Source organism: Microdochium trichocladiopsis (genome assembly GCF_020744255.1).
Source record: "Microdochium trichocladiopsis strain MPI-CAGE-CH-0230 chromosome Unknown B0I36scaffold_12, whole genome shotgun sequence".
In the NCBI taxonomy this organism is placed as follows: domain Eukaryota; kingdom Fungi; phylum Ascomycota; class Sordariomycetes; order Xylariales; family Microdochiaceae; genus Microdochium; species Microdochium trichocladiopsis.
Window position 1 is genome coordinate 1,388,527 of NW_025763555.1, and position 13,320 is coordinate 1,401,846.

Below are 13,320 nucleotides of genomic sequence, written 5' to 3' on the forward strand. Positions count from 1 at the left end.
GCCCGATCTTGCGACCTGTTGGTCGGGTCGTCACAGGTAAGCTCTTCTCAAACCTCAACACCCGAGTCCTTGAGCTCGCTCGCGGTGCTGAGGATAGCTTCTTGATCTTCATCGGGAAAGACAATCCCGAAGTACCTCCTTAGAGCCTCTAGTCTATCTTTCTCGGCCTTGAGCTTCTGTTCGAGCACAGTCTTGCCGTTTCGGCGCCATTTGAGGGAATCATGGTTCAGAATGATGGCGCCGTCCAGCTCACCCTCGGAGACTGCCTTCACGCCGGGAGACTCCGGCCCATCAGCGCCGTCGACCTCGTGACTCGTAGTGAAGCGTGTGATGAGGATGCGATAGGTAAAGAACGAAGTGGGGCTCCTCCAGGGCGACATGTTCATGCCGCGAATGTCCTCGAGCAGGAACTCCACGTCAACGAAGCAGTAATTGGGAACCCACTCTGCACCGGCATCAATGCGGTGCTGGTAGATCCACAGCTTGGACTCCTGATTGAGGTTCTGCGGGATTGAGTCCCAGATGACGCGCATCTGCGACTGGCCTACGTGAGCCTGCTCGACACCGGGGAGCAGGGGGATGGGGCGCGCTGGTTGATTTGGCCCGTAGCCCACATCCACCATGTAGCGTGTGTCTCCGATGGTGACAATGTTGGCGCAGTGCGAGAAGCCACCGTACTTCTTGGTGCCCGGGTTGTATACTCGAGCTCCCACCAGATAGACGCTGAATCCAAGCGACAGGAGAACCGTGTGGAAGAGTGAGTTGTTCTCCAAGCAATACCCACCGCGTGCGGGCTGGCGCACCATCTTGTTGAACAAGTGCTGCGGCTTGGTGTCTATCACCTTGTGCCACGAGTAGTGCAGTGTCAAGTTTTCGAACGGCACTTTGACGACATGGTGCTTTAGTAGATCCGTGAGGTACGTCAGCTTCTCATCATCTGGACGCTCGACGACGGAATATTCCCATCGTGACTCAGGGAGGGCAATGCGGGCAAAGTACTCGGCCAGCTGGCCTTTGTTGTAGGTTGGACGGTCAGCCATGGCGGCAAGAGCAGTGATCTGATTAGGATATGTCCTGAGATCTACGACGTGGGCCACAGTCTCTATTTGTAGTCGACGCCGCAGTGTTGGCGGCAGATCTATGACAAATAACGACAAAGTACTGGGTGGTGCTTGTCCTAGGGCGGGCGAAACCGGGATAAAAGCCGCGCTGCTGCTGCCAGCTGAAAGCCAGCGCCATAATTCCGTTTGCGGCTGCTGGATGTACTAACTTGCCACCCCGCTTCGCTGTGAGCTCCCCATCCAATCATATCGAACCGGTCTTCGCTGTCTTCCTCAGCAGTCCAAGTAGAGCAATTCAGCGGGACATATACGAGGTATACGGAACTCATCTAGCTTGGTTATCCTCCGTCCTGTTTGAAATCATTGCGAGTTGTCTTTGCGCACAAATCCATCTTGTGATGGTGATATTATCCCGAGCTTACGCAAGCAAACGTCTGGTTCGCGGCATCACGACCAAGAAACACAAGAAGAGAGCAATATATTTGCCACCGTGACAGGACACCCATGCAGTGCGATAGCTACCCTATTTTTCGGTTGAGCCAAGCTAAGCAATAAAGTTACAAACTGCCGAGTTGGGCCAGTCCCTGCATTATATCCTGGTACTGTCTCGCGGCGGCCTCTCCAACAGCACCAGCATAGGAGGACATGGGCTATCTGCTTGATTGCTAATCTTACCATGTTTCCGCAGCTCCGTGAACCTAAATTCCGTACGCGTACGCGATGAATAATTCTGTATAGCTGTGCCGCACGGCATTCAGGCGGCACCGGCATGACAAGCAGCCCCGGACCCTTCGAATTGACTTGCCTCGGGTGGGTCTCAACGGCAGCGGCATACCATGGCTCGAAAACAGTTGCTCCAGGTGGGGCTTCCTGCGGGTTGCAGCAGCCAAGGACGATGCCCATTGGCCGATCGCATTCGGGGCAATCGCCCATCGGTTTCCGTCGAGGGACGAGCTGGACATTGGCGTTCCTCGTTCTGCCCGTTAGAGCTGACTAATGAATGTCAACACGAGCTCAACTGGTGTGACACCAGCAGAGCTTTATAAGCAAAGGCGGCTAACCCCGCGTGCCATGTGAATCAGGCTTATGGAAGAACGTCAAAAGCCATACGTGGTATCTCCGTTATATGCGCCTGGTTTTATATAATCCACTTCTCAGCTACCCAAGGTCCTATGTCCCACCCAGTTGACAAACCTCCAGTCTCCATACCCAAGCAACACCGGAAACCGCCATGTCTCACCCAGCCAAAAGTGCAAGGGACCGCATCATCCTAGGTCTTATGACCTTTGGACCCAAGGTCGAAGATGGTGCTCGCATCACTGACATGAGTATTTTAACAAATGCGTTGGATGTCTTCCAAAGTCGGGGTTACAAAGAGATAGACACGGCTCGAGTCTACATTGAAGGACAACAGGAAGCATTCACTCGCGAAGCTGGCTGGAAAGAGAAGGGTCTCACCTTGGCGACTAAGGTCTTCTATCCCAGCAATCCTGGGGACAATGCCGCAGACAAGGTCGCCGAATCTGTAGAGACCAGCCTCAAGGAGTTAGGCACCGACTGCGTAGACGTGAGTTCATTGCTTGCCCGGAGCACTTGCTACGCGGGACCAAGGCTAACCTTGACCGAAGCTCCTGTACCTACATCGTGCAGACCGCTCCGTTCCTTTTGCGGAGACTTTGGAAGCCGTGGACAGTCTCTATAAGGCGGGAAAGTTTACTCGCCTGGGCATCAGCAACTTCACAGCATTCGAGGTGGCTGAAATCGTTATGACGTGCAAGTACAATGGCTGGGTATGTCCCTCTGTTTATCAGGGCATGTATAACTGTATCACACGTAGCATCGAGTCGGAGCTTTTCGTAGCCTGCCGCCGTTATGGCCTCGACATCGTCGTGTACAACCCTATCGCGGGCGGTCTCTTCTCCGGCAAGATCAAGTCTAAGGACCTAGTCCCCGATAGTGGTCGCTTCTCGAATGTGAGCTTCTCAGAGGGTTCTAATTATCGCGACCGCTACTTCCGCGAGAGCACATTCAGGGCGCTACAGCTAGTCGAGAATGCCGTTGAGAAGCATGGCCTTAGCATGATCGAGACAGCGCTTCGATGGATGGTTCACCACTCCAGACTACAAGTCAAGAACGGCAACGATGGCATCCTAATCGGCATCTCAAGCGTCCAACAACTCGAGAGCAATCTTGATAACTTGGAGAAGGGGCCGCTGCCGCAAGAAGTGGTGCAAGCGCTGGACGAGGCATGGCAAGTCTCCAAGGCGGACACGCCCAACTACTGGCACGGCGATCTCACGTATAGTTACGATACGCTTGAGGCACTTTTTGGGAGGATTCCAAACAGAAAAATCGGTGGCCTTCATTTATCATCTGAGTAGTCAACCCTCTATTTTGCTCTGGTGGTGTTGGCTCTCGGCTGTCCGCACGTCGTCGCATGTATCTGTGGCCATCGAATAACAGCATCTGCGTGGAAGTCACTAGCGGCTTCTACTCGCGTCTCTTTGGACGAAGGGAATCGTGATGGTAGGATGAACAGATGACAGGCACCCTGCCCTGAGGGATATGGTGATGGACGTTGAGGACGGAGATATGGACATGTCGGTGAGTTAGAATGTGTAGAGATATGCGAGACTAGACCATAGCGGGCCTCATCAATGACGCAGCACCGGCCAGCAAATGGACACTCCAGGCAGCTCGTTCACGAATCCAGCGTCAGGCAAGAAGAGGAAAGGTCCATCAAAGAGGTGTAATCTTTCATTTGAAGGAGAGTCATTAGACCATGTCTATAAGGGGAGAAATAACCTCGTTGCATGCAGGAGGATTTTACAAACCGGGCCATCTCACCCTCTGAGGAAGAAAATGCTCTTCTGAAGGTAGCACTGCGCGGTGTCCAGCCGCCCCCGGGGTGAACATGACTAGTTGTCAGACCGCTGCAACGAGAGAGCCGTGGTAGTCCGCTTGGAAGACAGATGTTGTGACTGTAAAAGCATGAAGATTTCCACTGTCTTCTGATAGAATTATGTGTGGATTATATGGTCTGTATGATGAACCTGGAAATGGACAGTTGGGACAGGATTTGGGAAGCGGGATAGACTTGGTGGGTAGGACGGTTGTAAGACGTGGCACACGGGTTTGGGACGTAGGACAAGCTGTGGCATGTGGACCAAATTTGAGATGTGGGACGTGGTTGGGATGTGGGGTTAGAGTTGGTACGCGGACAAGACTTGGGATGTAGGACAAATTTTGGGAGGTGGCTAAAATTTGGGATGTGGGGCGATTTCGAGACCTTGGGACAAGATCTTGGAAAGTTGATATTTGGACACTCACATCCGCCCCAGTGGGCATCTTGAGCAACTCCAGACCCTCGCGCCGTGCGCGGTCGTGCAGCAGCCGGAATATAACTGCCGGGAGATGGGTATTCCGGCCTTGGTCATGCAGCCCTTGAGACAAGGAACGAATGTCGAGCGCAGGGCTCGAACCCACGCTCTTATGGCTTTCTGCCACGGTCCTGGGCTTGGATGACGTCGTTACCTAAGATGGTGACAGACTGCTCTGGACTTGTCCTCGGAGCAAAGAGACGAATGAGAATAAAACCAGCATCAGTGGTTTCAGTACGGACTGATCTGAACAAAGGCTTGGCCTTGGGCGAAGAGATGAATGAGTATCCGACCATCGTCAGTGGCTTCAAGATATCCTACCTCTCCAGAGGAGCGGCCGGCATCTACGGAGAAATTTCACGAGATCAAACCTGTCCAGGCTGAATGGGATTTGCTTATTATCACCTCATGCTGGAGCGCATAGTAGAGAAGGAGACCCTCGCCGAAGACGACCACGACCGCGTCCGAGCACGAGCTCGCCAGGGCATACCTGAGGGAAGAGAGGATTCAGGATGCCATTTCCAAACTCGAGCACGTGATGAAGATACGGAGGGAAAATGTCGCAGAGGAAGATTACAACCGACTAGAAGCCGAGCACGAGCTCGCTGGTGCCTATCTGAAAGATGGGAGGCCGCGGAAGCCGTCGCCTTGTTCGAGCACTTGGCCAAGGTGCGGAGGAAGACTCTTGCAGAAGACCATCAGGGCCGGCTGTCGTCGGAGCACTGGCTTGCCCTCGCATATCTTGAAGCCGGACGGGTCGAAGATGCCATAGCAGCGTGCGAGGCCGGGATGGAGGTGCGGGAGAAGACACTTGCAGAGGACCACCCAAGCCGATTGGGATTAGAGTACCTGCTCGCCAGGGCATATCTTGATGGCGGCCGAGCTCAAGATGCCGTGAGGGTGCTGGAGCATGTTGTGGGGGTTGAGGAAGGCAGGCTAGATGAGCATGACCCGGACAGAATCTTGGCCACTGACCTGCTAGAGAAGGCTCGGGCAGCGCTTTAATACCATATATCCATCTCAATGCTATATATACAAACGGTTATAGACGGTATGTCTTCACCATGACATCAAGAACCAGCCCCTCGCAATATACCTCGTGATTTTATCAGAAGTAGATGACAGTTACCTAGACAAAGGAAGGAACCGTGTCGCTGGAGCTAATCACGGCGCTCATGATGCCAGCATAATTCACCAGCAGATCACTGTCCGCGTGGAGGTCCTGATGCACCCAGATGGAGTGGACCATGTTCTTCAGCCAAGCTCTATTCCGCACTCGGCCATCGGCCGCAGTCCGCTCGATCAAACTGAGAATCTGCGTCCTCCGCTCATCAGCGCGTGCCTCGCAGGCTAAAATGAAGAGCGGGAAGAAGTGAGGACAGTAGCAGTCGCGTATGGGTCCGGTGAAGGCTGTTTCTACCAGCGAATCGAGGGATGCCGGCGTGTCCCACGGGCTCTCCGATGCACGCGTGATGTATATCTGTGTCGCTGTCCGGAATATTTCGATAGGCAGTACGGCTTCGTCCGAGTATGCCGATTCTGATCTGGGTTGTATAGCTGCAAGCCGACTTTCGAGTGTTCTTAGATGGTTTTGGTACTCCTGAGTGTGGCTTCTTAGGTCCCGTGGATCAAGAAGTGTGTCGCATGCTTCAGACAGCAGGTTTATGATTGCAAAAGTCGGATTCGGAGAGGGGATTGCCTGCACATCGGCGTCAGATAAGTGTCAAGGGAAAGACCGTTCACAAGATCTCGAAGTGCATACCGGTCTGTGTCTTGTCAACGACATGTGAGGCTCACCCAGAGGATTGCCAAACTTGGAATTAGGCACATCCCGTGCCAGGGATTTGTGTTGCCAATGTTGTACGGGAAAACGTGAAAGGGCATCATGGTAATGGACCCAGTCAAGCAGATGGCCAATATCGCTGTCGTGGGACTGGTCCCTAATGCTGGTGGCTTGGACGACATCCATGGCTCCCTGGGTGTACCATAGCCACTCGCCCGAACCTGCAGCGGGTTGTAGGATCTGTCCACAAATATAAGCACAAATTCTCACATGATCTGGAGGATGCTAATCATTCGTACATCGAAAGCACCTAGAAGCATGGATGTAGCGACGTGCTGGGCCGCCTCGGCCGAAGACAGAGGTGTTGCCTTGTTAAAGGCTGAGAGTGTATGGAGTGCCGATATCTTGAGCTGCAACGCTCGCTGGTCGACGCCACTGCGATGCACCGACGAGTATGCCAGCAAAGCCTGAAAAAGAGCAAGCCCTAGGATCGAGTCGTTCGCCAGCGCCATTCGAATGAGGGAGTCTCGCATCTGGGCGGGTTTCCCGTCGAACACTACCAAGGACAGATAGGCGGAGTCGTGGACTAGTCCCAAAACTTTTGGTAAGTTAAACTGAATAGTCACTCGGTTAATAATATCCCAACCCCAGCTTACAGTGATTGACTAGGTCTCTATGGTTCGTTCCTAGTTGTGGCTGCCTCCATGGGTCTGCAGTAGGTGGAGGCCTGGGAGAAGCTTGGGTCCGTCGGCTTAGGTGCTCATACAGCTCCATGTCTTGCCAGGTGGTGTTGATGAACAGTGTATGGTCAGCAGCCTGAGCCGAGGAGAGGGCAGACGGCGGTGGACGACCGACGTTTGCGCGCTTCTTGTCCCTGGCGCTCGGCCACGACAGGCGCATAGCATAGCCTTGGCAGCTTCGTCCACTGCGTGCACACTTCGAGCAGGTCGGCAAGCTGCCATCACAAGGAACCCTCCGCGCTGGAACATAACAAAAGTTGGGCGTTAGCCGACCGCAGCTCGGAGCTTGGCGGACAAAAACACGAACCTTTGCAGGTCCAACAGGCTCTTCGGGGTTGCATTTCGGCAGGCGAACCGGGCTGGCCGGCCCTGCATTGAATTCGTGGGCGTCAGCGCCCGTCCAGCTGCGCGCACGAGATCACAAGTGAACACTCAGCGCAGAGTCGCTCAACGCATACGAAAGCCACAATACTGAATGTGCATCTAGACAGGCAGACCCACCAGAGGCAAGTGGTTTATGAGCGTTGGCACTCATTAGTCAGCTCTAACGGGCAGAAGTCGACGGAAACCGATGGGCGATTGCCCCGAATGCGATCGGCCAATGGGCATCGTCCTTGGCTGCTGCAACCCGCAGGAAGCCCCACCTGGAGCAACTGTTTTCGAGCCAAGAGACGCGGCCCCTGGAGCCCTCCAAGACTACAAGCACCTGATTGGTATGCCGCTGCCGTTGAGACCCACCCGAGGCAAGTCAATTCGAAGGGTCCGGGGCTGCTTGTCATGCCGGTGCCGCCTGAATGCCGTGCGGCACAGCTATACAGAATTATTCATCGCGTACGCGTACGGAATTTAGGTTCACGGAGCTGGAGGAATGCATTCAAGCAGTAACTCCGGAAGCATTCTAAGATTAGCAATCAAGCAGATACCTCTATGTCCTAGTGATGCCGCGTCGTGGCACCTGTTTGTCGCATATAAACCTCAGACTGCCCTTCTTGAAAATGTACTATCACACACATCACCATCCAACATCACTCAGAGCAAGTCCCGTGACATACAACAGATCATTCTCCCAATACACCTTCTACAAGATCCACCACCCAACAAAATGGCCACCTTCCTAGTCACCCAGGCGACCGGCAGTCAAGGCCGAGAGACCGTTGCCCACCTGCTCGAGGCTGGCGTCAAAGTCCATGCACTCGTGCGCGATGCCCACAAAATCCCCCCTATCTTGAAGAGCCCGGGCGTGACGCTCTTCCAAGGCGAGAGCAAGAACCTCGACGACGTCCTGCAGGCTGCGCAGGGCTGCAAGGGTGCCTACCTGAACACGTTCCCCTACCCGGGGCTGGAGATCCTGCAGGCGCAGACCATCATCGAGGCGTGCAAGAAGGCCGGGGTCGAGCGCATCGTGGCCTGCACGACCGTGGGCGTGGGCAACAGGCCCGCGTGGGACACCAGCGCGACGGCCGCGTTGCACCTGATCGACTACTTCAGCTCCAAGGCCGAGGTCGAGGCCGCCGTGCGCGCCGCCGGCTTCGCCTCCTACACCATCCTCCGGCCCGCCATCCTACTGCAGGACCTGCTGCTCCCCGGCGTCCACCAGAACTACCCCCGCCTCCACACCCACGGCGAGCTCGACCACGCCTTCGACGACGGCGTGCGGGCCGCCCAGACGGACGCCTTCGACGTCGGTAGGTATGCTGCGGCTGCCCTGCTCGACCCGGCCAAGTTCAACGGCCAGGAGATTGAGCTCGTCAGCGAGGCCCTCACCGCCGAGGAGATGCGCGACGTCATTGTCAGGGTCAGCGGCAGGGACGTGGGGCTAAAGAAGCGCAGTCCCGAGGAGGTCGAGGAGGCCAAGCGCACCGTCTTTGGTCAGTCGTTCCAGCTCTTGACCAACACGATCGACATCTGGAGCAAGGAAACGGCCCGCGAAGTTGAGGCCAAGTACGGCATCCCCTTGACCTCGGTGGAGGCGGGCCTGCAGAGGGAGAAAGCTCGGCTCTTGGAGTGTCTGCCGGCGGCCTAGTGTTCTTTTACTTTGTTGCGTTGCATTGCAGAGGACAATGGGGAAAGTTCAAGTTGGACCCAATAACGTAATTCACCCTTGGCGGCCCACCCCATTGAGTGGCCCACCAAAAGCTGCAAATACACATAAAAAAGGGAATATCTCAACAACTACAACAGCAGACACCTAATCTAATTAAATACAGTATTATGCGTGTCAATTACTGTTGTTATATTGCGCAGTCAAAGCTGAGTGCAAGTGTGTTCTTTAATTCAATCTTCTCTCTGTCTCCATCATGGACGAGATCAGGTCTTTTATGGACAAATATGATAAGAGTAAGCAACTGAAGTAAAGGGGAAACTTTGTTCCTGTCTAACAGAACACCCAGTTTTTCCAACACCAAATTGGCCACAAATAGCTGCACGCTCATGGTTAGGTAGACTGGAGGGTTATGGTCTGAAGTGGCCCTGTGAGGAGCAGGACAAATCTAGAGCAGAAACCTGATTCGGAAAACCAGAAGTGGACGCAGGGTTATTTATAGTTGAGCGCTGCATAGCTACCGGTAAAGGTGGCTGGGACAGTCTATGAATCAATCAATCAACTAGGGGGGAGGGAGATATTGTGTGGGAAACGTGGCGGCAGGGACGGAGGAGGTGGATAGGAGGGCGGGTTGACATAAGCAGGCGGTCCTGTAGGGCTATAATGCTTCAAGCCTATGATACTCCGCGATAGCCTCGCTATCGGCAGCGAATGCCCCGAGATCGAGCGAGCTGATATCGACGTCATGCCAGGCACGTGCGCGGCTCATAGCCGTATAGGCGTGCCCAGGCGCGAACATGCCGCCATCGAGGCTGACGGTGATCTTGTCCAATGTCAGGCCCTGTGTTTTATGCACAGTCAAGGCGAAAGCCACGGCAAGCGGCAATTGCGTGCGCCGACAGCGTACACCGTTCACTGAAAAGTAAGCGGTGGCCGGCCTCACCAACATCAGCTACATGTAAGATCAGCGTCAGACGGCAAAAGGATTAGTCGGGAGGACGTACCTTGAGACCACGAGGAGTGGCAAAGGCAACTCGGACTCCAAGCCAGGTAGCTGGCACATCGGGGTGATGTTGGGTAGCAACTCCGTCGAATCCCGTTACAATCCCTATTGATCCATTCGACACGTGCTGTGATATCAGAGTAGAAACATAACCTTCGCACCCACAGAGATATTTAACAAAGCAGGATAGTTCGTATGCCGCTTAAAGGAACGGTCTGATTCGCCAGGACGAATCATGGTCTCGCCTTCGAAGTTTACGCTCACGTATGTATACGTAGAATGTGTAACATCGCACAGCACTGCAGTCATCTCGGCGTTCAGGGCAGCCGCAGCGGAGCGCAAACCAACCAAGAATGTCGTCTGTAACGTAACATCACTACGCGGGTACGCGAGGGACCGGTCATGGAGCAACTGTAGGACTGCAGGCGTCACGTCGCCCATGCGAACGGCATTTAGGATCTCGTAGAATTGGGGATCAGCAGCCTGTCTCTGCGAGCTCCGCAAGAATAAAGGCGTAAATGTAGACCAGCAGTGAGCCTTGAAAACCTGCGAGCTAGAAACCGGCGGAAGCTGCATCAAGTCTCCCAGCAATATAACATGGACGGGGCCGAACGGGGTTACCTGCCGGTGCACACGTGCAAATAGCTTCGCAATAAAGTTAAGCAGCTCGGCTTCAAGCATGGACACCTCGTCAATAATGATGACGCGAACTTTACGGAGTCGAGCCTTTGACTCCTCGGTTGATAGGGCGAGGCTTTCATACCCATGGCCAGACTCTTTAGAACGAATGCGTAATGCAGAGTGAACTGTCATGCCATCAATGTTAAGAGCGGCGATACCTGTGGGCGCCATCTTGAGGGAGTGGAGGCGCTGAGCGTCAAACCATAGCTCGAGTTGCTTCAATAGAAAGCTCTTCCCAGTGCCGGCCGCGCCCGTAATGAAGAAATGCATTCCCATTCGCGTACCCGACGAAAATCGAACCACGGAAGTGATCTTGTGATATGCCCGATACTGATCCTCGTTCAGAGACAAAAGGTCTAGAGTAGAGCCAGGGACCGATGCTCCCATCTTGAGGACATTCAAGCGGTCCTCTAACAGAGGGCGAGCTCGAGGGTGAATGGTCAAAAGGAGTTCCTGCACCTGGCCGTCATAAGATCTATTCAACGTGGCCTGCTGTTGTGTTACGGTGTCACGGTGAGAACGAAGTAGGTCCTCATACTCCGCAGCGCGCAACTGCAAGAATCGCGATTTATAGGTCTGGTCAGGGCCCAATAGTTCGTCCTCTCTCCTCCACGGGAGGATGTTTAATAGCCGGTGATAGAAAAACGACTCGCCATGCTGAAATGTTCTATAGGCGGTTCGCAGAAGCAAGGGCTATTGTGATAACGTCAGCAAATTACCGGGGAGATGGAGTCGGGCCCTCCCGAGGATAGATTGCACACACCTTTGGACGCAGCCAGACTTTATATCCTATGCCGTCGATCACTGGGCGTTGACTCCTTGGATTCGGGGCCGAAGGCGGGCAGATCATACACCTTGTATGGTATTGGAAATAAGTCATGCTGTCAAAGGGCAACGACCGAAGGCGCGCAGCGTATTTTTCGAAGCTGTCCTTAAAGAAGAGATCGTCGTCGTTCGTAGCATCTAGTATCAAGGGGAGCGGCTTGAGACTATACATGCGATCCCTCGGAAGCTGCGTGCTTAGTCGGATGCTATCACTACTCACGCTGAATAATGGCTTTCCGAGCAATAGAGCCATAACCTCCATACTACCTAATCGCCGGGCCTGGATGTGGCGGTTGACCGCAGAACCGGGCACACCACTATACAAGCCTGACGGTTCCGCCTTTGTGACGTACTTCGTAATATACCGGGCCAGGCCGGAACCCGTGCAATACTGAACGTTGCAGTGGGCCTGCCACAGCAGCAGCAGCCGCGGCGAGTAGGGAACCACCCAGCGATCCTCATCCTTTAGCCGCTTATAAGTGTATCGCATGTCGCCAGGTTTCTGAAACGTCGTCTGGGAGAGGTCGGCTGGAAAGCCCTTCGTGCACTTGACGTCCGTGTCCCAAAGGCGTCCACGGCAGAACTGCGCGGAGCAGCGGTGAATTTGATGTCTCTGTACGAGCTCAAATAGCTCCGGCTCAGCGGTCTCGTCGGGCACGTCAGCCCGAATGAATTCCCGGCTGATCAGAGCTTCAATGGACTCAGATACCCAGTACAGGGAGTGAGTGTGGATAGCGCCGCGCTGTTGGAACTCGTGCCTCTCCACCCACTCCCTCAAGCGGCCAAAGCCGCTGAGATGCTCTTTTCTGAGGAACTTGTCTTTCAAGTTCTGAAAACGTCGGTAGTAATACATGATAGCCTCCCATGGCCGGTTTGACGGGGTCGGATCTCTATTACCAGTATCCTCCAATATGCGTATATAGCCGGGCCACCACTCGGAGAATGTCAGAGTGGCGAATAACTGTGGCTCAGCGAAAGCATTCAACATGGCTCCGATCTTCGCCTCTGCCGTTATAAAGAACTGACCCCCAGTACGAATGGACGATGGGATCGTCGTCGTTATCATCTCGTTGAGTATCGCGCCGTCACCATACTGAGACTGCTGTATAAGCTCAGTGGTACGCAGCCTCCCGGTCTGCGCCCGACGTTGGAAAGCGTACTCGAGTCTGGAATGGTTCTGGAATATCCTTCGCTGTTCAAGCTGCATATACATGAAATGAGGCCAGTAGTGATCATCGCGGTAGTGGGAGATTACAGATCCAAGCTTGAGCTGAATATCCTCAGCGAATGTATAGCGGCGATGAGGGGCCGTGGGCGGATGAGAAGCGGAGTCGTAGGCCCCTCGACCGTTAGGGTACAAAATAGGGAAAAGCAACATCTCTGTCTCAGCTTCTGATCCGGCCAAGCAGTCGCCAGCCCGAAGGACGTCAAAAGCGATGGGCAGCCTGCGGAAGGAATAGTCCTCGTTGTGCGTCACGGGATCAAACTGGGCCGGATCTAGAACTATGTCGGGTCGACTATCTGGTAGCCGCTCCTCCGAATCCGCAATCACGGAAGGCAGCAGCGAGCGCTCCTGCACAATCTGTGACGAGGTCCATCGTGCGAAGAGAGGATTATGCTGACGGAGCCGCGGATCGAGGCGGCCATACGGCGCTGGGCGGCGGGCGGAGCGGCGCGGTCGCGCTCGCACACGACGTAGCAGACGGGCACGTCGCGCCAGCCCGCGCGCACACCCTCGCTCGACGCCTGCGTCGCCGACGAGTGCCGCACTAGCCGCGACGTCTACAGCGCAGTGTCCTCGGCGTC

At 54.6% G+C, this 13,320-nt stretch overlaps 4 protein-coding genes across 4 annotated transcripts; 2 read left to right on the top strand and 2 right to left on the bottom strand.

The window, feature by feature from the left end:
* Positions 1 to 47: 47 nt before the first annotated feature.
* Positions 48 to 1,040, bottom strand: B0I36DRAFT_254775 (uncharacterized protein; the record flags this gene model as incomplete). Its single annotated transcript, XM_046150838.1, has 1 exon — positions 48 to 1,040. The coding sequence occupies one exon, from the start codon at positions 1,038 to 1,040 to the stop codon at positions 48 to 50; it is 993 nt and encodes a 330-aa protein (XP_046006052.1).
* Positions 1,041 to 2,292: 1,252 nt separating this feature from the next.
* Positions 2,293 to 3,442, top strand: B0I36DRAFT_254807 (NADP-dependent oxidoreductase domain-containing protein; the record flags this gene model as incomplete). The annotated part of the gene is made up of 2 exons (XM_046150839.1): positions 2,293 to 2,628; positions 2,690 to 3,442. The coding sequence occupies 2 exons, from the start codon at positions 2,293 to 2,295 to the stop codon at positions 3,440 to 3,442; spliced, it is 1,089 nt and encodes a 362-aa protein (XP_046006053.1).
* Positions 3,443 to 5,570: 2,128 nt separating this feature from the next.
* Positions 5,571 to 7,124, bottom strand: B0I36DRAFT_254734 (fungal-specific transcription factor domain-containing protein; the record flags this gene model as incomplete). The annotated part of the gene is made up of 4 exons (XM_046150833.1): positions 5,571 to 6,140; positions 6,204 to 6,464; positions 6,524 to 6,810; positions 6,881 to 7,124. The coding sequence occupies 4 exons, from the start codon at positions 7,122 to 7,124 to the stop codon at positions 5,571 to 5,573; spliced, it is 1,362 nt and encodes a 453-aa protein (XP_046006054.1).
* Positions 7,125 to 7,981: 857 nt separating this feature from the next.
* Positions 7,982 to 9,180, top strand: B0I36DRAFT_337670 (NmrA family protein). Its single transcript, XM_046155690.1, has one exon. The coding sequence runs from the start codon at positions 8,067 to 8,069 to the stop codon at positions 8,985 to 8,987; it is 921 nt and encodes a 306-aa protein (XP_046006055.1). The 5' UTR covers positions 7,982 to 8,066; the 3' UTR covers positions 8,988 to 9,180.
* Positions 9,181 to 13,320: the final 4,140 nt, after the last annotated feature.